The sequence below is a fragment of the Labrus bergylta genome, chromosome 17, assembly GCF_963930695.1.
Source record: "Labrus bergylta chromosome 17, fLabBer1.1, whole genome shotgun sequence".
Taxonomy (NCBI): Eukaryota; Metazoa; Chordata; class Actinopteri; order Labriformes; family Labridae; genus Labrus; species Labrus bergylta.
Window position 1 is genome coordinate 13,520,647 of NC_089211.1, and position 20,204 is coordinate 13,540,850.

General features: G+C 38.8%; 1 protein-coding gene across 2 annotated transcripts in view; it reads left to right on the top strand.

The window, feature by feature from the left end:
* Positions 1 to 6,236: 6,236 nt before the first annotated feature.
* sppl3 (signal peptide peptidase 3) overlaps positions 6,237 to 20,204 on the top strand; it is a 29,884-nt gene continuing 15,916 nt past the window's right edge. For both annotated transcript variants that reach the window (XM_020629836.3, XM_020629837.3), the window contains exon 1: positions 6,237 to 6,860. In XM_020629836.3, the coding sequence (XP_020485492.1) occupies positions 6,835 to 6,860 (26 nt within the window). In that variant the 5' untranslated portion in view covers positions 6,237 to 6,834. The remainder of the gene's footprint in view (positions 6,861 to 20,204) is intronic.

A 20,204-nucleotide genomic window follows, 5' to 3' on the forward strand; every position in this document is an offset into this window, starting at 1 on the left:
GTAAAATGACTCTCCCCCCCCCCCATGACACAGACACACATACACAAACACAAAGACACACTGTCCAGCAGCAAAAAAATCCCCAGATCAGGTTGCTCAGGGTGTGGAGTGTAATGTAATTGCCTGGACACCAACCCCGGAGTCATGAACTATGAGATAATTAATCTGCTAAAGGCCAGAGAAAGTGCACATCTGGTGGAGGTGAAAACTTTGCCTCTCCCTGACCTTTCATCCAGTCCTTTTAATCCGGCCTGGCAGGCAGGAGGTGTATTGTCCCCATTCTTTCTCTTGGTCACTTTCCTGTGTCTCTCTATTCCTTTAACTCCACCAAAACTACATCGTTAATTACTTAAAAAAACACCCACTCAGTCATTGTATGCAATCCCTTAGCTGTTGTTTAATACACAGAAATGAGGCGTCCAATGATTTCACTGTTAGTCCACAGCACACGTCTCAAAAATGAAACCTCAGACAATAAGTAAAATCGCACTCTAGTAACTGTATATCAGCACATGTATATTTGAAGGTAATCACATCCTAGCTGATATTCAGTACAAACGCACATCCTTGAGTGGGATATTGCTTTCATACAACAATTGTACAACTGACAACTAAAGTACGATTTGTTTTAATTTAGTCTTTGTTATTGCTCCACCAACAGAACTTGTTCCACAACATTATTTGTAACGGACAAGACATAAACATTATCCTGCTCACTTTATACCTAATGAGTTATTCAGAATTTCGATATATCAGCTCCTATGGTGACGTGCGTGATTCTGAGGTTCCAGCTGGATCAATCAGGACCCTGCCGAAAAAAATGAAAACTATTCAGAACACCTGGGATATACACAGATGAAAGTCCCTGTGTTGTTGTACTCTATATCTGCACTCATCTGACATTTTTGACCACCTACAAAAGGCAAAGCTGTGATGATCTACCTAACCTATTTAAATAAAATACTTTCAGTCTCTGAATACTCCAGCAGACCTGGGTTGGTAGGTCTTCCCTGTCACAGTTGTCAAGAAGAAGAATCGGAATATCTGAAATGGTAAACATGGCCAAAACTTCCTCTTCCAATGGCACATTATCAACCACACAGTTTGCAACTGAGGTTACTCAAATTAAGCTGAGGGATTGTCTTTTAATGCACTCCAAAAGCTTTAGAAGAGCCTGTTCAAAGTGTTCATTTTGGGTATGTCCTTTTGTTTTACTTACTGACTTATTTATTTTCTAAATCACTTTAATGACTTATTCTATGTTCTTTTCCTCAAGATGTTCTCTGCCAGTGCCCTTTAACCCCTCGGTCTCCTTGAACATGTTTCCATCCCTTTCACTCTCCATAAAACTCACTATCCCTTTTTTTTTTTGTCTTTCCCAGATTGTCTCTGTGCCTCTCCCAGTTTCCTGTCTCCCTAATCCTTAATCCTGTGGAAATCGGTCAGGCAGAATGAGCCAGCTTTGATCAGGCTCTCATATCAGGCGTGCTAACAGTGTCAGCACACCCGGATCCCACAGAACCCAGGAGCCCAGGGGGGGAGAGCTTCAAACAGGCACTCACCCCAGACTCTGCTTGAGAGGAAGGGGGAATCGAGGCTAGAGACTCTACAAAATAAATAAAAAAGTAACACTGATGTCAACATTTGCATCATAATTAAGCACCTTTTATCTGTGATGGTACCTCTCCTTTTGGCTTTTTTACGCATGAACTCAACTTTCTGAGGGAAAAGGAGCACATCAGTTAGAACATTGTGAAGAGATGGCAAGGTTACTTTCAGCACTATTCTTCACAGCAAACAAGACATTTATGTCACTGGTATTTTGGTGTTGTGATCTAAGGTCACCGATGATACCTGGCTGAGAGGGAGGCATGTAACAAAGCACCTGCCTGTCTTTGTGGCACCAATGCATTATGAAGGAAGCTGCAGATATTCTACTAGGGAGGAAATATAGTTGTATTAGCACAATGTTAAAATTGTATTTCACAGAGTCAACCACCTTGTTGGACCAACAGATGTGGTACATGAAAGTTGTTCTCACAATCACATGATCTGGAGGTCGGATCTAAAACAATACTGACAGTGTAGTTAGTCTTCCATCTTCATGGTTTCAGAAGTGTAGTAATCAGAGAATGAAGCATCCAGCAGTCTGTGTGCATGATGAGCAACATCTCATATGTGAGCACTCGGCACAATGTTCTCAGCTCTCTTGAAGAAGGTAAACCGCAAACTTTTTGCCTATATTACAATGTTTAATATATTACAATTACATCAAAGTTACTGATGTGATGACTTTATCTTTTTATACTCAAAATAATTGTGTATAAATTGTACATTAGAACATGTTAAGATGCTTGATTAACTATTAAAGAGCATAAATACTTTTTGATACTCTTACACTGAAAGTCTATCTGTAGTTCACGTCTCTCCCTGTGCGGCAAGTCATCCTTTCTTCAAGTTAAGGCTGACACTTAGTGGCCAAGCATGTGTACTACATGGCTTAGAGGAAACTATTTGAACAAGTGTTTAATTTTACTCAATAAATTGATTTAGTAAGCTTTTTATGTGTTATGTTCTGCAATTTTAACATTAATTTGATGACTTTATTGACGGTTTGCGCAATGGATTCATGTGTTATGCAAACTAAGTAGAATTCAGAAGTGATTGACTTATTTCTGATTCTTCATTATGTAACATTGCAGTAAGTAATTTGTGCAAAGTCTATTTTAAAGCTGAAATCAACCACATACTTACAAAATGAATGCTACAACCTATTTGTGCACAAATAACAGTGGGCTAGTCATTATTTACACTTACATTACAAGCAGCGTCTGTGAGTGGGCCTTAAAAGTCTAACATCAAAATGAGCTGAGTGCATACTTGAGTTCTTAAAATTACATCAATCAGTTAAAGTCTATAATAAAAAAAACACAATCAATGCATATTAAACAATCTCTACATCAGCACTTACATTTAATGTGTCAACTCATCTAAACCTAGTTGGTGTCCATAATAGTTCAACTACAAGCCTTCAGTATTAGGTTAAGACTATAAGCTTATGTTTAAACTATTATACCATATAAAGTTGTGACTAATATGGATGAAGATAAAGATTTTTTGAAATAGAGCAAAGTGTTCTTTTCATGTATACTTACATACATAAGGGGGTTCTGTGATATCTTAAATACGTTTGAAATGAATTACATAGTTATTCAGTAGGTAGGGAAAACCCCTCTTTATATCCACAGAAAAATCAGCTGTTGTTTGGCTTTATTTTTTAATACAAACAGTGGGCTGTGGGTTAGCCAGGATTATGCCTAGGTCAGCAAAGAAGTATGGAAACTAATTAAAACTCATGGAGCTCTAGTTATGTGTCACAGGACAGCTGAGTGGAGGTTAATGGAAGCTTCAGAAGACCCTCATATGCCTTTGAATGAATAAGACCTTCGGTTAAAGCTGTCCCTGTATCCAGTGAATATGTGGTCCTGCTGCTGGGAACAGATTGTACATAATCTGTAAGAAAAGCAGCTCGTTGCAGACTTTGGTAATCCCCCTCACTCTTTAGCTTGAGGGAATCCCGTTGACCCCTTTCTAAACCCCTAATGCTGTCTTTATCTGCAGGAAGACAATGTCTCGTCTGGCACAACCAGCCAAGCTGTAATAGGAATGGTTCTATTGTCAGGCAAAAATATTTGTTTCACCGACCGTAAATCAGTTTAAAACTTGATTCAGATCAATACACATATTTAACAGTGGAGGGTAGAAACACAGAACAAGCATTTCTGCACTTTGCCTTGTGATTTAGACTTAATCGGGATAAGAGAATAAAAGCTCTGCAGTGTTACAGCTATAGTCATATTAGTGCAAGACAAGAAATAAATGTTTATAAAAATGTGTCATAAGTGTCATCATCACTTTTTAGTCAGAATAAAAGAATCACACATGATGTTTAGCCACCTCATGAGTGTGCATGGATAGTTTAACAGCCAATGTGTATGTATTGTTTTGTGAACATTAGTAAACAACAGAGAGATGAAGTAAGCCCTGTCTGCACCACCTATAGCTTAAGAAATCAAGACATTTAGATTTGGATTTTTGTCAAACTTATGAGCCATATAATATGTGTGTTCCTATAAAAGATTGATAGATAGATACTTTATTGATCCAGAGGGAAATTCAAGTAATATAGTACCAAAACTCACAACATTCTTATCTTACACGTTACAGCTAGATCAAGTGTATGACAAAAATGATCAATAAAAAATATATTAATATGTGTGATATTGATATTAATCATAATTGAAGCAGTGGGAGTCAAGCAGTCTGCTGCAACAATGATCAGCAAGAAGCTGTGAGACTAGGCAGCACAAAACTCAACTAAAGATATGAAGTTAGTGACATCCATTAATGGGAAATAATTGCAAAAACATGGAAAAGGAGAGGTGACAAGAGCTTGGTGCGATAAGCCTCCCTGCAGTATAGTTTTATAGTACAAAACCAGGGGTTTGTCAGCCCTCACTTGAGACTTTTATAGAAGTTTAAGCTTCCTCTTGAAAGTGGTCGAAGTGTCTGCCACCTAAACTGGTAGATGATTCTCAAAGTGTGGGGGCTGTTAACCGACAGCTCTGCCACCAATACTACTTTTGGAGACCTATAAGGTACCACAAGCAGGCCTGCTTGAGAGTACAATGTGTTGGAAATGTTATGATGATGCCATTAAAAGCGTGTTAGGTGAGAAAAAGGATTTTGAAAGAAATTCTCAAACAATGCAGAAAACTCAAAGACACATTTGCATATCTCCCTATTTTATGTTTAAATATGCATTTCATTTTACATCACATGGTCACCTCTGGGTGCACTGTACACTCACAAATGTCTAGTCAGAACGGGTTCTGACCTCCTTTCCATTTGGGACTCAGTGGTGGCTTTTAATGTCTGGTCTTTGCCACATCAACTGACATTTTGACCAGCATCATCCTTAACGCCACACACATTACAGGCTCACACTCCAGTACAGTGAAGCACATGTTTCTGTGACATTAGGCCTTTTTTTTAAAAAAATATTACGTCACAGAGTAAGTTGCTTTTGAATGGGCAGAGTAGAACAGAGCTGGTGTGTGGGCTGACAACAGGCCTGCATGTTGAATACATCCTCTTAAAAAATGTTACTCTTTTAAAGATATGTTGTTCTTCATAAAGCCCATACATTTATGTGTCCATCTGAGCAGCAGTGAAGTCATTTCAATATTATCAGTTTACCCAGAAATGTTATATGAACACTAACAGCCTGAAGTGAAAGATTCTCCTTGATTTCTATTGACTCCTGTGACTTTTTCTACAGCCCATTATGTCAAACATCCCTTTGACAATGTATTTCAGAAACATGAATCCCAAGAGATCTGCTGCTTATATTTCGGGTCCTAATGTATTTGGTTATCACTTGATTGCAATTGTTTTTTTTTAATTTTATACATAATTTTCAAATACCTGAATGAGCTATATTCAACAAAGGGGAATGAGAGCCAGTTTTGGATTGAGTAGAAATACACTGATTGGCCTAGTGGGGCGCTACAACAAAGTTGGGCCGAAAATAATTCCAATGTTTTTTTATAAAAATTAGTTTATTTAAAAAATAAATAAAACCATTGTGGTTAGTTTTAGTTTGCTGTCTTGGTGTTTGTATTTTTGTGTGTAATGCAGCATTGTCCATCTGTCACTTGCATTCATACCCTGGAGCAAGAGCTCAGTTTAAATACCCTGTTACAGTCTTTATGTTTGTGTTGTTGTTGTTTTTTTTTTTTTAAACCAACCAATTGTTCAAAACTTAGTAAACTGTTACTGTGACAGTGGTCACTTGGCCACATATTTGCAAATACTCATTTGTATCACAAGATGAGACTTTGCAGACCTAAATTATTTTTGGACCAGTTTATCCATGACCTATGTATGCATTAATATCTTTTTTTTTGACAAAATGTTTCTTCTCAACCCGTTGAAAATGTGGAATATTAAATAAAATGATCTAATGTGGGAGGAAAAAGTCTGTCGGGGATTTTGTCCGTCTCATGTATAAAGTCACGTTCCTCGACTAATAACAATGCGAATTAATAAGATAATGTCTAACAATTACATTTATTATTATTATTTTTTAAAAGCGACGTCATGGCTCACGGCTGTAGTCTGGAGGTGTATATATGATAGACTGCATTGCTCTCCAGCTGAAGGGAAACCATTGAAAACCATTCTCAGCGCACAGAAGCGTTTCAGTGCACGTCCTACTTGTGAAGCTCTACAGCAGGGCGATTTTTTTTTTTTGCGCGTCCCCGTGACTCTCGCCATAGAAAACAAAGCTGTGAACGTCTTCCATAACTGCTAGGGGGTGCAGACTTGAGGAATATACGAATTTTTTTTTTTAAATCCTTGGGACACATCGCGCTGGATATGGATTTACAGTGGGTGTAGCATCGTTGAAGACCGAGCCTTCTTGGGCTGGGGGGTGACAGCGGGACATTTTAGTAGCGAGACCGACGAAAATAACATCAGTGTGTTTTTTTCTTTTCTTCTTGTTCTTCTTCTTCTCGGGGTGCTTTGTCTTGTCCACCTAACTAACGATAGCAAACCATCACCCCCCCCTCCCCTCCACCCCCATTTCAATTTGCAAGATATCCAGCTAGTGATTGCTAGCTGCTGCCGGGATGTATCACCATGTTGTCACCTAAAAACTGACCGCTAAGGACGTCGGATTGTGAAGGATAAGCTGAAAACATCGCCGGGTTGTCACCGGGACCTGAATCGGTGTTAGCCACAGTCGCGGAACCCACTGTTTTCGGCGATATGGCGGAGCAAGGCTACTCATCTTGGTGAGTGCGCACAGGCAACAGCGCTACCGATTAGTCGTAAGCTACCTTGCGTTAGCTGCTGCTACACTGCTCCCCCCCAAAAAACCTGCACGATATAAGGGTCACTGAACCAATGAATAACACCCCCTGACGATTCACAACCACACTCGGCTCTTAACCCCGACACGTCAAGATGCTTTTACTACAATTTAGACTGCAAAAAAGAAAAGAAAAAAAGCCACACATTCATGTATATCTTCTGCAGCTAATCAGCTCCAACCAGCTGATGCCGTGCTAACGATATGCAGCTTCGCTTAGCTCCAGCAGCTAGCTGACGACTTGCTAGGCTCATTTGGTGAATGAATCTATCGTTGGTATCGTCTGTTCTCGCGTCCAGAGACGTGAAACTTTCACACAATGAGCGTTTAATAACCACGTCAGTGAGATTAGTGGACATAACTGTGTCGACAAAACGAGTGCTGGCTGATTATAAGGCTAGCATTCGTCGTCGAGCCGCTGCACACAATAACAAAAGGTTCTGCCGTAAAGGGCTAAAAGCTAGCTGTCTGACATCGCAGTCATACCCCCCCCACCCCCCCAAAAAAAAAGCCAGTTAAAGGATAAAGCCTGGCCTTGTGAAAACACCACAAGTTATCAATACGTTCAGTCACAGAATTTGGGCTGTGTAAGTGACATTATGACGTTATGATGATAACTAGGATTGTCGAGAAAAGAGATAAAGGGGAGGCAGATGATGTGAACACTGAAATGCGTTGTCCTCATGAATGAGAATGAAAATGAATCGACTTCTGCAAAGGCCTTGTTGTTAATATGAGCTATACAATTCTATTTTGACCCCAGCAACAGAGGAAGAGTGTTTTCAATGGTCATTATTGGAACAGCATCCTCTTGCATATGGAGAGTCCCAATAACTGTGACAGAGCAGGCTGGATACATTAAAAGGTGCACAGAGCAGGCTGGATACATTAAAAGGTGCACAGAGCAGGCTGGATACATTAAAAGGTGCACAGAGCAGGCTGGATACATTAAAAGGTGCACAGAGCAGGCTGGGTTTCACTGGATCTCATGTAATGGGATCTTTTTTTTTTGTCAGTTTTGTTATGGAAATCTTAGTGAATATGGTGTTTTGATATCAGTTGCATGGGTTTTTTTTTTTTAGTGTGAGATCAGGTCGATAAAGTTGGACCTGCATTTGAGATATTTACAAACAAAATAGATTATGAAGTGAGTCCCTCTGCACCTTTAAGAAAAAGCTAAAGACCCAGCTCTTTCATGAATACCTACTTAACTTACTGATGATGGTCTCCATATTATTGATGATGATGATGGTAGTGACGATGGTTATTTGTTTGATAATGGCGACTTATAAGATGGTTTCTATACTGATCAGAGCTCTCAAGAACTGCCGTCAATGTTGTGATTTGCGTCTGGTCACTTCCTGTCAGCACCTGTGTGTCCAATCAGACTCAAAGCTGATCGTTTGCTCTGACTGACATTGTTCCCCTTTTTTTTCTAGATCCTTGCTTGTGTTGTACTTACTCTCTGATGTACGTCGCTTTGGATAAAAGCGTCTGCTAAGTGAATTGTAGAATTGAAGTGTTGTTATTTTAAGCACTTTGTATCATTGTACTTTTGATTCTGTCTAGAAAAGCGACTAAGTTGGGGAACTTGCTAACAGAAGACATACACCAAAACATACTGCAGGGTTTTTTTTTAATCATAGATTTCAGGGTGCCAATGCCTTTGAATATATGTGGCTCATTTTATCATCTGTTACGTGATGTTGATGGGTTGCAGTAATTGAGAGGTCCAGTAAACAGTTATAGCCAGGTTTTATTGTGCATATTAGTTTTCAGGGTCCCAGGTCATGTGGAGCAACGGTTGGTCGTCATTCCTTTTTCAGTCGCCTTTTTTTGTGAGTGTAGACTTGCTTGCTATTGCTACTTCTTGTGCTGGTGTGACATTTGGATCCAAGTGGGTTCTGTGTGCATTTACACCTGTTGTTAGCAGGTTTTTGTGTTAACTTATCTAGCGAGTAAGCCTTCATTAAAGCCAGTCAAAAGAAACCAGGCTGGTAAAGTAATTGTTGTGACCTTTGCCATTTCATTTGAAAGAATTTTGAAGAACGATTCACAGACAGCGCTATCTGAAATCTATCAGAAGAGTGAAATCGCAAACGATTAGGATCAGGGTATTTGTTTATCCTGGCTGAATGCACCACTCTAGACGAGGAGATAATGGGTATTTTCTAGATCATATTAGGTCCCAAGATAAGAGTACTTCTGTTTGGAGCAGGGTTTAAGACTTTAGGTGCTGTAAAACAAAGTGGCTGGTTAAAACTTACAGAATAGATCATTATCACTTCTATCTCTTCCCATCATCTATCTGGAGTTAATGACACAGTTGAATCCTTTGGCATTGCTGTGTAGTTGTGGCAGTCCTGATGTTTCATTGCCAGCTAACTGCATATGTTCATTTACATTACCTGGTCAGCAGGCTGCGTCTTCGCATCATGCCAACACCATTGTGGTTTGGGAAATTAAAACTTAAATGCTCTAATATACTTTTTTGTATTCAAGTAAAAAGATATAAGATTGAATTAAGAATAATATTAATATAAAATAGGCTAGCTTCAGTAAATCAGTCATTAGGAAATGTTTATTTGCCAGTATGTTTGTTACTGTCTCTGACACTAACAGACTAACCATGTAATGCATAGTTATCTGCTGTGCAACAGATCACATGACTGGTTGCTTTTAATGCGCGTCCTTTCATTTTAATGGTGATTATTTTCATTCAAAGCCCGATTTATTTAGTTTTTGAATTAAGAATGTCCAACACCACAAATGAAGAAGGCTCAGCAAAACTGTCATTAAGACGCATTTATTTGACAGTTTTTATTACTTTGTCTCTGACACTGTCCCACTAACCCCAGACACATCACATCTTGAACCTCTCAACACAGTACCTCACAAGCAGAAAAACAAATGCCCACAGGGCTTTGACATACTTTGACAATAGTAAGGTACAGCTCAGCTTGACAACATTATCCAGTTTGAACTATTTCCTTTTTCATCCACAGTAATAAACAATACAAAGATTCGCATTAGTACCATTTTATTGCAGCAGGTCTCAGCAGACACAGACTCCTGATGACGACAGAGAATGCAGTCTTCAGCAGTATTTGCACATTCTGTTTTGTACGATTAGTTTCATCGCTACTTTAATGGTGCCTGGACAAACTGGTGAACTCATCTGGTTTTATAGTTGAAAAGTTGTAGGATTTTCATCAGCCTCTACAGCAGGTAGCATTCCAGCTTGGCTGACCTCTGACAATCGGTTGGTGGATTTTAGTTACCATCACACTGTTACATCAGTGTAGCGAGGAAGATTGTTTTCCTACTTTCTCTTCCTCATGTTACGGTTCTGCAGATAATCCAATTGCCTGAAGTGCAAGCCAGAACCTTTCAACTAGCACAACTTTATTTGAAACTGTATAAGTGATGCTTCCAATAGTGCAAACAGGGCTGGACTGGTAAAATGGCATACAGAGCATTTCCCTGGTGGGCAGACGCATTATGAGGCTGGTATGATTTTATCTAAATAAAATAAGAAAAATAAAAAAATACCAATCAATGTACCACTTTCCAGGCAATAGCGGCTCATTGGCTGTTTCCTTTACAATGACAGTTGGCTTGACCAATTGTGTGACCTCAAGGAATCTTTTTCAGTCATAATTTGTCTACAGTCTCATTTTGTGAAATGAATTGTATCGTGAACCCCGTATTGTGAATCGTATCATGAGTTGCGTGAATCGTTACATCCCTACTGTATGTTAACATTATATCAGAAACATTATTAGGCTGAGGGTTGTTTTGTGACGATGTATGAAAAAAGCTGCTTGAGGTGAAACCTGTAGCTCTTGGCTCGATGTTATGCAGGGATGGTTGTAAAAGTACTTTGACCATACTGAGAAAGTCCTGCATTCAAATCTTGGTTATAGAAGTAAGTCAGTATTTTCATCAGTATGAACTTTGAGTTCTTAAAGTAGTGATAGTACAGTCAAATATTTCCTGTGAGTGTTTTACTGCTAACAGCAATGCTTTAGTCGTTAATGTTTTGCATGTGATTATCAGTTTAGAAAACAGCTTGTCCTCAAAGTTCTTACCTCTCAGATGAAATTGAGTAGAAATGTAGGGCCCGACCGTTGTGGGATTTTAGGGGCCTTTACGATATCCACATCGGGAAAAAAATCAGATAACGATATATAGGCCGATGTCTTTCTTAGATCTATGTTGGATCGGTAGAGATACTGATATACACATTCATTGCGTTGAACCCTCTCATGCAGTTGTCAAACACTTGTCGAAAAGATATGCAGTATAACGTAGACATCTTGAAAGTAGCTTCGCATGTTTGTTCATCACTGCTTGACACTCTCTATATAACACACTCTGCTGGTTAAAGAGAACTGCTGGGTTAATACAATGAAACTCAAATGAAATGCTATTTGACTGTTGAATAAATCTACTAATATTGGCACATATCTGCGATAAAATAAGCCACTGGATATGCTAATATCAGCATATTATCGGTTGGGCTCTACTTAAGTACCATAAAGTGTAATTATAAGAAGAGTAGTTATTTCTGATATATTTAAATGTGTAATGAGCAACTTTATTTTAGTAAATGTACATAATTACATGGGACAGTGAATGTGTATTATGTGTATTTTTGTTGAAATTATGATGAATTAGAACAGATTTTTTGGGAATCTTTACTGTCTTTTTTTTGGTGTCTCCTCCATAGTGTCACCTTTGACCACAAAGTAGTCACTCTAGTCAGAGCTCGTACACTGTTAAAAGTGTCTATGGCACTGGCTCCTCATCTGTGGAATGGTTTTGGGATAATGTGGAAAAGTTGACCTATTATAGTGAGACACAGGGATGGTGTACAGTTATTTTGTGTTGGACAGTTTTTAAAAGGCTGATTTGAGCCAAAAACACCAGGGCCAAATGTTTCTGTGTTGGCGCATATCTGATATACAGGAGCATAGAAATATTAGCTCAGAGCAACCCGACACAGTCATGTAGTATTTCATTTTATTCATAAACATTTTTTTTCTCACTGCCCTTGTGCTGTCTAGTGAAAGCTTTTAATCTGATTATTAGGCATCAAGAAAGCTTCCTCTTTAATTACTCACAGATATTTGTGCCACTACATGCCATCACAGTGACACCCAATATAGATATTTCAAGATATTGATCCTCATTTTTTATCATTTTCAGTCATACTTTTTTTTGCCTTAGCCAGTATGTTAACCTGATTTTCATGTCTATTGCCAATTTGTCATAGCATCCCAGAACAACCAAAAGTTCCAGTTGATGTCATCTTCAAGGCTGGTTAAGACCAGCCTTAAGACCACACAAGTTATTCCCAGTAAGTTTAAAAGTATATCTAAAAGAGAAAAGATTACTCTGATTTGAAGAGAGAGGGAAATATTGTATTTTCCTGAGTGGGGCATTAGTGTTGTAATGTGTGAGATCATGTACACTTAAAATTCCAATTTATCCAAATCCATGTGCTAGGTATGCAAGTCTGCCTGCTTACCCGTTATGACTAAAATAACACCCTGCTAATTCTTACAGCCACATAAATACAGAGGATATCGACAAGTAGCTGTCAACACTTGTGCATCACCTCGCTTCACAACCAAGTTGTCATTGTTAGTTTAATTGCATAAAAATGAGACCACAACGAGAGAAGGGTTTTAGAGTTTATCCTCTTTTCCCAGACTGTCAGCCATGTTGAACCTCCTGTTTGAACTCTGCATCAACCACATCTATCAATCTGAAAGTCTCAAAGACTAACCAGAAAAACCACACAAAGAGTAGTTGGACAAAATACGAAACTGTGCTGTAATGCCACAGTGGTTGTACTTGACACATACTGTATATGTGATGCATCTTCTACCAATTGCTGAATTGATTGTTTTAGTTCTTAGGTTGGACAGATAATTCTATGGATTGTCTGGAGGATGATTCTTAAGTGTTGCAATGAATGTGAAGTCAAAATCAATTGGTATTTATCAGTGACTCAAGCAGAAGGTGAACAGATTGACATCTTAACCTTATCATTTACTAGATTTTTAATCAGCTGATACACCATCATTCTCATTACCTCTGATTACATACATCTTTGAAGCCTTTTGTTATATTTTAACCAAAGGTTTATGATACCAGTGAAGGATATCGACCCAAGTATTTTATTCCGCCTATGTAACAGATAAAATATGTCATTCATAGTTCAAAGGTCTCTTTACCGTTCCTTTTCTCTTTTACCTTGAAATAAAATTTGTGGGAAAAAAACAAACCATCCTCCTCAGGAGATAAGATCTAATCCCTTTATTCCGGCTCTTCACAGTACTATCTAATTGAAGCTTAGCCTTTCTGGACACTGACTAATCAACTTGTCATTCACACAACGCACAAAGTAACATTTCAAACTAGGGCTTCACAGTATAGTGGCCTGGCTTTGGTAGAAATATTCTAAATGATCTCAAACGTCATGTCACCACTTTTTGTCGCTTTAAACACAATTAAAACATTCTTGTGTTCCTTGGCTGACATACCTGTAATGTCTGTCTGAGGCAACCCTCCACCAGAGCACATAGTGAACTGACTGCTGTGCGTGCGGAGTCTGTGTTTTACAGGTTTTTAAAAGTTTAGGCAGTGTAGCTGTTGTCTCAGATAATGTTGCCTAGATGCTCAAAGTAGGCATCTGGTAACGCAACATTATCAGCAGTACCTAGGCCCATTAGAGTTAAACTCAGTTACACTTAACATGTATAATAAGTACATCCACATGTAGTACTGTATATATGTAGCTGTTGAAAAATAAAACCCAATTAATAAAAATAAAAAAACATTGTTTAGAAGAAGAAGAAGGATGGGTTTTTAGATTCACTAAAAGCAAATGGACTTCATGTAAGGAAATGTAAGTGCAAGTCGTGTTTTATGACAGAAAATCTCATCCTGCTTTTATTTTCATTGTCAAATAATTCACTCGCTGTGAATCTTTGGCCTGGAAATGATTAACTGACTTAATTGCCTTGTCTAAGATGGACCCATTGACATCTGTGAAAGGCTTTCAAAATACGATGTAGAAATAATCTGCGCTCTCGCTGATGATCTGGTTTGTTTTTGTAGTTCATATAATGGCATCAGTATTATTTCTGGACTCTGTGCATGACATACCCTGAGTGCAACAGGTGACATTTCCTGTATTTTCTCTTTGTGGCGAAAACAAAGATATTGAAAAGTGTGTTGTTGTTGTTTTTTTTTTTTGTTTTTTTTTTACAGATATCTGATACCTTTGTTTAAACGTTGATCCCTGCACATTCATGATGAGCAGATGAACCTAAATAACAGTAAATATCTGGTGTTAAGAAGCCTTTGCAGTCTTTCGTAATGAGAATCTCTGGCACTTCAAATATCAGAAATTGCAGGAAGGCAGCTTCTCGCTCTTCGGTTTAGGTTATACACAGTATTTCGACACAACCAATGATGCTGTTTTCTCACTTTCGAAACCCATTGACCTTTTTGAATATGACAGAGACCTCAACTGTTGCTTACATTACTACTTGTCTTCAGGATTTAAAGCCTACATAGCTTAATTTGAGATTGGAGAGACGGTCATCTAATGCATTGTGAATTTTGAGGCTTTGATTCTTCCCATTCATGTGCATTCGTTCATGTGCTGTAAAAAAAAAAAAAAAGACCTCAGTCTTGATAAGTATGACCAGCAGCTGCTTTAGATTTCTTTTCCTGAAAGTCTTACAAAAACATTGTGCTGCAGGGCGTTCTGGTGACTCTTACTGTGTTGATCTAACATCACACAGAAAAGAAAAAAAACCCTCACATGCCCTCTGTGTTTATCACTTCCACCCATTATTACTTCGATCTCTTATCAACAGCCATTATAACAAAGGGAAAATGCCACAGCTGGGTGTAAACACTCATAGTTGCAGATCACAAATTACATTCTTCTTCCTGAATGATGTAACCATCACATTCATAATTGGATGAGAAAGTGGAGGCAGATTTATGATAATTCCAGGTCGAGCAGCAACTTTATGTAGTAGCTTCTTTAAGCTGATGAACATTTAAGTGGAGTGAATATGCTCAGAGCTCACAGTGTTTCTTTTTTTTTTTTCCAGTTTGAGATACTTGAGACATGAGTTTGATATTTTTGTGAGGTCAATCTGAAATATCCACGCCGCACAAGGGCAGCGTTTGCAAAAAAGTGGCCATTGTGGCCCGTTGAACTGGCCCTTAGTGGTCAAGTCATGCATGCAACTGGCTTGACGGTGGACGGTATTGGAATTGTGTTATTGAAAACCTAGTCTGTCAGCGAACAAGGACGTCTTATGGCACTTTGGGCCGCCGTCCAGCCCTCAACAGTCCGGGATTGTATTTTGTTTTTAAATGTTCCATTCATCTATCTCACCCATGTTCTACAGGCTTTCTGTGCGCAGAATTCAGACGAAGTAGTTCGATGCTAGAATATGAATTAGGTCTGTGGTGGATGAAACTATAGCTGTGTATCTGCTTGCTGTGTTGACAGAGAGGCAGTGACATCATTAGCATCTGTGTGCAAGAGAACAAGGTCACTTTCTTTATCACTTTCTTAATGCTCCAGGCCAAGTAGTTGTAGAACTTTTAGCCCATTTAAGACAACGTTTGCCTTAATAGGGTGTCATATTTGGGTGGGCTTTATTGTTTGCCGTAATCAACGACCTACATCTTGAGTCAGGTATACTTCTTTGTACTGTGACCAATCTGCAAAGACGATGCCTGCTGAGTGTGTTTTTTTTCAGTCATTAAGCAAAGGCCTGTTTTAAACCAATGTTCCCTGGTCAACATGATGCAGTATTGTCCTGGTGTCCTGTTTTCACACTGAACTACATGTTACCCCTCCCCTCTCCCAGACACCCTGTAGTCGATTCTGTGCCGCTCAATGAATGAAAGAGGCGGGGGACAGTCTCCCCCCCCCCCCCACCTCCCCAGCATCATAATGAAAACTGTGAATTCCTGTGTGACATGCGCACCAGAATGAAAAATGATTCAGAGCGCCGAATCTTATTTATTCATGGGCTGTTGTCTCTGTCGGTGTTTGGAAGAACGGAAACAGTGTTCACTGCATGCCAGCAGAGAAAGGCTGATTTTGGCTGCAGAGTCTAATAATTCTGCAAATGAGGAATAGCACCTTAACTGTGTTAGCAAGTTAACTGACTTTTTCTGAACTAACCAAAATACTTGATTTTTTCTGATTGATACTGTTAAAACATGCCTGTCAGCTGTTTATCAGTCTGGCTCTTTTTTTATTCTTTAGTTTCAGAACACTGTTTGCTGATGAAGATAGTGCAGAGGGCAATAGTAGAAACTTTTATGGCTGTTGAATCGGCTCAATGGTTTTGGTTTTTAGTTATGTATTCTTGAGTGTCAGTCACTGTGTGTTAAGGATCATGTTATCATGACTTTCCGTATGTGGTTTTCCTGTGTGCGGTATCTGTGTTTCTGCCCTTTTGAAGCCTCTGTGTACAAAAGCTGTGTCTTTCCTTCTCTCATGTTCTATTCTCACCATAACAACCACTCAATAATTTACTCTATAGAGCGGTAAATTCAGCAATATCACATTGGACAATACAGTCCAACCAAAGTCCTATTTTTAGGCTGTGATGAGATTCCCCTAAATGAGATAAGAACAGTGCAGTTGTATGTTTTTTTTTTTGTAGTTAAAAAAGGACTTAGTGGGGGGCCAGTAGCCTAGCGGTTAGTGCACGTCCCATGTACGGAGACTTCAGTCCTCCAAACAGGCGGCCTGGTTTCGAATCTGACCTCCGGCTCCTTTCCCGCATGTTATTCCTCTCTCTCTCCCTTATATCTGACTCTATCCACTATCCTATCTCTTAAAAGATAAACTTAAATAAACTTAGTGTTGTACTTTGGTAAAACTTTGGAATGACACATTTTTTTTTTACTGTCTTGTTGTGATTTTCTTGTTGCTGTTTGACAGACATCCAAAGATGCTGATCAATCTGACAGTGCAACACATCAAACTGTTAACACCATGACTACAAGTGTTGAAACATCAGCCCCACAATACTGGAAACTGAGTGCTGAAATGCAAACAAAACTTCTGTAACTTGCTAAAAGCAATATATCAGTATTTTAAAGGATCATTTCTATTCCTATATTGGAGTAAGTATTATTCTTTAAAATGACAAGTTAAATATTGATATCGAAAACCAAATCACTTTTCAAAATCATAATTAAAACCAAGACAGATCAAAACCAGGTCTTTCTTAGCTGAGCTTCAATCTCTTAAAAGTTTATTTACTCAGGACTCCATTGTTGTTGTAGTCCACTTCCTCTACATGGCTATTGACTCGAACGTTTCAGAGAAGTTTTCAGAGAAACATCCTTTTCCCAGTTTACAAAGCGACTGAAATGTTGTTGATTTGATAAGTTGAATGAAATAATTGGCATGTAAACAGGGCCTTACTTGCCCTGTGTGAATATCATAGACACCCCCCCTTCCCAGGAACATTACTTTGATTCATAAAAAAATTCAAAATGTTATGAAATAAACAAAATGAACCGATCTGATGCAAAAGTAATTGATTCAAAACCGTTTATGATTCAATGAGTTCTTCTCACACTTCATATACCGTTACCTGAGCAACACTGCCTTGTCTTTCCTGTAGGGATTTACTGATGCTTTGGTTTAAAAATGGTATCAGCTGGTATTGGCCCTGTTAAGAGACATGAACCGATGTTTATTTGGTTGTGCAAAGGAAATGTAATGTTGGCATCTAGTACACCTAACTACTGATTCAGAGATTCAAGAGTTTTTTTAATTGGGTAGATGAAGTAATCTGTTGAACCAACTCTGACTTGTTTCATTGTCAAACATGAGAGAAAATGGTGGCATTGTGGGAGTGATAAAACAAACATAGATATATCATAGGTAGTAGGGGTGCAGAAATGCAAAATTTTCTCTAATCGATTACTCTTCCCATTGTTAAAGCGAGTACTCGAGTAATCTTTTTGTAGTTCTTTTTTTTTTCTGTGATTCTTTTATGACGCGATGCCGACTGTATCTGTTGATTAATTTGAATCTTCAGGATTGTAATAATTGTTAGTAAGATGCCTTTGTATTAACATTCAAATATGACATTTCTTACTTCAACAGACAGGAAGCCTCAAATAACAATTCACACAGACGTGTTATGACCGTTTTAACACTTCATTATAATTAGAGCAGTGAGTGTGGCGAGCGGATGTGCAGACATCAATTCGCACTCATCACATGTTGAAGCTGTTTTGACAGCGACATTCTGTTAACAAAGACTACAGTCTGCAGTGTAGAGCACACTTTACTCTGGTGAATGAAGTTACAATAGAACAGGTGAACAATTTAAGTGTCTGTCTGTTTCATCTTTCTCCTCTGTGCGTCATGACACACTCGCTCAATCTCGCTCGTCTGTCCGCTATGAGCTATTTCTCCCTATAAGGTTGTTGAATTTTGTAGTTATTAAAAGAATAATCATCTAAAAATTCAAAAAGTCCTTCTTTTTCTGTGGACTAAAAAGACAATTTGAACTGAACTTTCGTAGATCATATTGCATATTTCGATTGTTTGGGACTTTTTTATCATTGTGAATTCATAAAGGGGGAAATTAAAGGGGTAGTTTTGTTAGAGTAGCAGCTTAAGGATCATCAACGGATGCGTTTCAGCACAGTGCCTTTATCAGCGCTTTGTTTGTCATCTATTTTCTTTTTGCGCTCGTGCTCCTTTTTTTTTCTGTTTTGAATTAGGCCGATCCGAGAACCTACAATGCAACAAGAAACATTTACAAAAATGTGGCCTACAAAACGATTATCGATTACATTTTTTTTGTAACCGATTATTATTTAATGAATAACCCCTAATAGGTAGAATTGGCAATCAGCGTAGTTGTTATTTCAAACATCGGTATCAGCCCTGATTTCCCAATCGGTGCTACTTCTCTGTACTCATCTGACTTGTCTGCAGATGTCAGCATTGATTGGTAGATATGGCTAAAGACTCTTCAGTCTGCATCGAGTTCCAGCCAACTCCAGCAGTCTCGCCAGTGTGGCGGGAACGTTCTCTCTCTTCTGTTTTTACATTGTTTCACTCAACCTAAAAGAACCAAACATTGAACCATACTAGTTTATGAGTGAAAACCTGCACTACAATCTGTGTGTGAGTCTACAATCTTGCTGTAGTAAGCGAGCTCGCGGGAGGGACAGTTGAAAGGCAGCCGCCTACAACTTCACTTCTATGACACGTGCGTTTATGAAACGGTGATGCTGTAGATGTAATATTCAAGATGATCTCACGAGAATCACTGACAAATCACTGGTAACACAAGAAAATGATGAATTCTGCGTCACTGTTATTTTTTTAATCAAGGGCAGTATTTTAACAGACCTGAGCTGGCCAGTAGGACATGCAATCAGCTGGTGCGGAGTCTTTTAATTGTGTGTCCAGGCCATTTGTAATGTCAAACCCTGCTTTGCATTGTGGGATTATTAGGCTGCCAAACTACTGTGACATGCCATGGAAACTGATTCTGTAGATTCCGTTCTTGAGGTTCTTCTGGTAATGTATAATGGTCAGTGTAGTGCACTAGATGGCAAAATAGAGTTGTAGCAGTGACACAGTATCAGACAGTGTTATTGTCTTCCTTTGGTTGAATTTATCTGGGTTTAAGGATGCTGGTAGCTGATGGATGTTCGTAGATGTTTTGGTGCCTTTTAAGACACTGATGACTCTTGGTGTTGCTATAATGCAGACTAAGTACCATTTCAATGCCTCTTCATGGATGGAGCAGTGACAAATGTGAACCTTCTTGCAGTCACTGTTAATGTTTTCATTTGTAACAGCGTCTGTGTCGCTGAGAGTTTGACAGGAGACAGGACAGGTCAGGATTCGGGTCAAATGTGAACCACCAAACTAAAAGCAGACTCTCCACAATGCCAGCCTTGTCTTCGTTCTAGAAAAGGGAAAACCGGCATTATTAGGTTGCATGTTAAGGCTTAACTGTGTCAAGGCCAAAACTCATTCACATCGGAGCCAGCATCAGTCTTCATGCGTCTGGATGTCTTTCTGCAGATGTTTTAGGACACCTGTGGCTTATAATCATAGATCTTTGTTTCATTAGAGGCCAGACAATATATTTGTTTAATGTATTAATGGATTACAAAGAAGCTTGATAAGGAGTTTATCCATTTTGATCTGCAGTCTGAAGTTAAC